General features: G+C 38.2%; 1 protein-coding gene across 1 annotated transcript; it reads right to left on the bottom strand.

Annotated features, from left to right (window-relative positions):
• Positions 1-1353: 1353 nt before the first annotated feature.
• LOC140143680 (uncharacterized) lies at positions 1354-2322 on the bottom strand. Its single transcript, XM_072165501.1, has 2 exons — positions 2181-2322; positions 1354-2039 (listed from the first exon to the last, which is right to left on the bottom strand). The coding sequence occupies exons 1-2, from the start codon at positions 2320-2322 to the stop codon at positions 1354-1356; spliced, it is 828 nt and encodes a 275-aa protein (XP_072021602.1).
• Positions 2323-3082: the final 760 nt, after the last annotated feature.

Here is a 3082-nt window from a genome sequence, read left to right as displayed (position 1 = left end):
AATGACAGTGTGTGAGTCCCGGGGTAAAGTTCTGCTTAAAAGTGAAAGTCCATAGTCGATTGTAAATCGTAATAAACTGGCAGATTCTAAAATTAGAATATTATTGTTCAGTATTGGAGTGCCATTACAGTTATGCCATTATGATATGTTGCATTCAATAATATAAGCCTACGTATACTTTACTTTTACTGTCACAAATATAATTATATAAACTTTTTCATAACCATTTTATACTAGTATTTTGATGTAATAAATATCAGTATAAATTCGAGTTCAACTGAATGCGTTCATCATGATTAATAACGTATTTTTATTTATCAAAAATCGACTATGGCATAGTCTACTAAAATTTCAGTGTAGTAAATGGATTTCATGCCCCAATAATATACATAACTTTTGTTACCACTGTGTTATTATTTTTTGAGAAAAATGCAAAAATAGTCACAAATTTACCACAGGGGTGTAGTACCCCCTTAAACCCAGCCGTAACTTTATGAACATTGTCACGTAGAGTAGAAAAACAAACTTAGTTTCTTGTATTATTTTGTACTATATTTATTTCAATAGGGTGTTATTTAGTGATGTGCCGTCAAATAACACAACAAGTCTATAAAGCGTTTCTCGACCACTAGGTCATTGTATAAAAATGGTCAATCTTGGATGTTTAAGAACTAATTGGGCAATAGTTGAACCCACCTTTTAACAGTATTTTATGGGACCTTCCCACAATGTCCACAGCAAAGAATCTTTATTTCTGTCGTCCTCTATAGAAAAATAGTATTATCATCGCTGTTTGGTTGTAACTTTAAATTTGATCTGAAAGGCAGAACACTATTTAATTTTTTGGTTTTGGGTAATGATAATTATTAGTATCATTACCCAAGACCAAAGTTGCAGAGCATAAACAGTCGCAGAACATAAAACAGACTCTCGCCACAGTATTGACTGGGAATCCACAAAGGTTTTAGCCAAGGATGATAGAGAGTACCCCCGTTTAGTGCGGGAGGCCATCCAGATCAAGAAAAAATCGCCAAAACTAAATCGCGATCAAGGACTGGAATTGCCAACCTTATACAACGCCCTCATTCGACCAAAAGTCGCCAATGGTCAACAAATGGGCAAGTCCATCACAACATCTTAGGACTTCTTCTGATGAAGATGTGTGTCACACATTGAAAATTCAAGGTTAGTGAATTTTTGTGCTGAAAGTCAGTTTAAACTTTTGGAAATTGTTTATTACCAGCACATATGAACTTACATTCGAGTATTGAAAATTATAGTTATCAAATTCACGTTTTTGCATAATTATTTGGAACTTTTAACCTAATTCACACAAGCAAAATGAAAACTCACTCAGACATTTTCGTGACTCATCCGAGTTCTCTTCTTCAGCTGTTGTGACTGCTGGTAGACGTTAGCGGTACTGGAGACGCGTGATCGATCTTGTGATATCGATCTATGTGACTCAAGAAGCCTTCCGTAGGTCTTGGGGAGGCGGTGGCGGCCTCTGTCTTGATTGGGGTCTGGGTTGTTGGTAGCTATGTAAATAGACTCCTTCACACCTCTCTGATACCATCTTTGTTCAGTGTCCAGAATATGGACCTCCTTGGGGTCAAATGAATGTTTGTGTGACTTCATGTGTGCACCGACGGGGGAGGACTCACGCTTGTGCTCTGAAATGCGTTTACTTAGTGCTCTTTCCGATTGCCCAACGTAGGTGGAAGGACAGTCACCGCACTTGATCTGATATATAGATCCTGTCCGCTCAAGTTTCTGGGGTTTGTCTTTCGGTGACACAAGCATGCTGCGGATGATGTTTGCAGGTTTGGAATGTACTGTCATACCCGCTTGTCTAATTGTACGGTTGATGGCTTCCGACACCCCTTGCACGTACGGGAGGGTGATATGTCCTTTAGGGGGATTATCAGTGCGGCGTTTGGGTTTAGGTGAGACTTTCTTGCTGTGCGGTGTGTTCCAAGCCCATTTGGTGTATCCACAAATGGATAAAGAACGCTGTTGTAATTCAGTGTCCAGACTAGCTTGATCAGACGAAAGGGTTTTAGCCCTGTGAGTAAGAGTACGAATGACCCCGAGTTTGTGCTCAAGAGGTTAGTGGCTAACAAAACTCAGGTACTGATCCGTGTGTGTACTTTTTCTGTACACACTAAAGCTCAACTTGCCATTCGGTGCTCGGGTGATGAGAGTGTCCAGCATAGCGATGCGGTTGTTCAGTTCGTGTTCAATGGTGAATTTGATGGCATCGTGGATGGAATTCAAATGCGCAGTGAAGCTGTCGAGGTCCGATTTTTGAATGATAACCATGGTGTCATCCACATATCTTCCCCAGTATTGGGGTGGATTGCTAAACGACGAAAGGGCTTTCTCCTCGAATGCTTCCATAAACAAGTTCGCTATGATTGGACTCACGGGGAACCCATCGCGGCACCTTCAGATTGAATGTAAAAGTTGCCTTCGTACACAAAGAATGTGGTTTTTAAGCACGTACTAAGCAAGTCGGTGATCTGTGAGGGGCTCAAGTCCGTCCTAGATTCAAGCGTGCTGTCGTTCATGAGAAGGGTCTTGATGATGCCTGGTGAAAATAACGTTTTTGCGTTATTTATGATGCTAATATTTCTCCATTTACATATCAATAGTTCTCCATTTACATATCAATCTACATATTCATATATTAAATGAATGATTTTGTAGAAATTGAGGACGTTATTTACTTTGAATGAAAATTATTTTTTATTTTAGTTTTTCGTTTGATTCAACGTTTGATTCGTGTTCTTCATCTCATTAGTAAATGAGCAGTTTTAACGTCTTAATCACCTGTATATATGTAAATTATGATTAGAATAAACAGCGCCCTCAATGTTATAATTTAGTTAATAATGACACGCTATTCTATAAGACAAAACGGTTGTTGTTGTTTTATTTTTTTGTTTTGTTTGTTTGTTTTTGTTTTTTGTTTTTGTATTGTTTTGCTCTATTTTTTTTTTAAATATGAACATCGAACGGAACAAATGCACGTCAGATATTAGCCTAAATTTGGTCATAAACATTCATTTGCATAACATTG

This window comes from Amphiura filiformis, chromosome 2 (assembly GCF_039555335.1).
Source record: "Amphiura filiformis chromosome 2, Afil_fr2py, whole genome shotgun sequence".
NCBI lineage: Eukaryota > Metazoa > Echinodermata > Ophiuroidea > Amphilepidida > Amphiuridae > Amphiura > Amphiura filiformis.
The sequence above is the reverse complement of the archived record's forward strand: the minus strand, read 5'-3'. Positions and strand labels throughout refer to the sequence as shown.

Coding starts and splice junctions, on each gene's coding strand:
- LOC140143680 (XM_072165501.1), bottom strand. CDS start 2,322: ATGGTTATCATTCAAAAATCGGACCTCGACAGCTTCACTGCGCATTTG. Junction 2,040..2,180: donor CATCACCCGAGCACCGAATG/GCAAGTTGAGCT, acceptor CGTCTGATCAAG/CTAGTCTGGACACTGAATTA.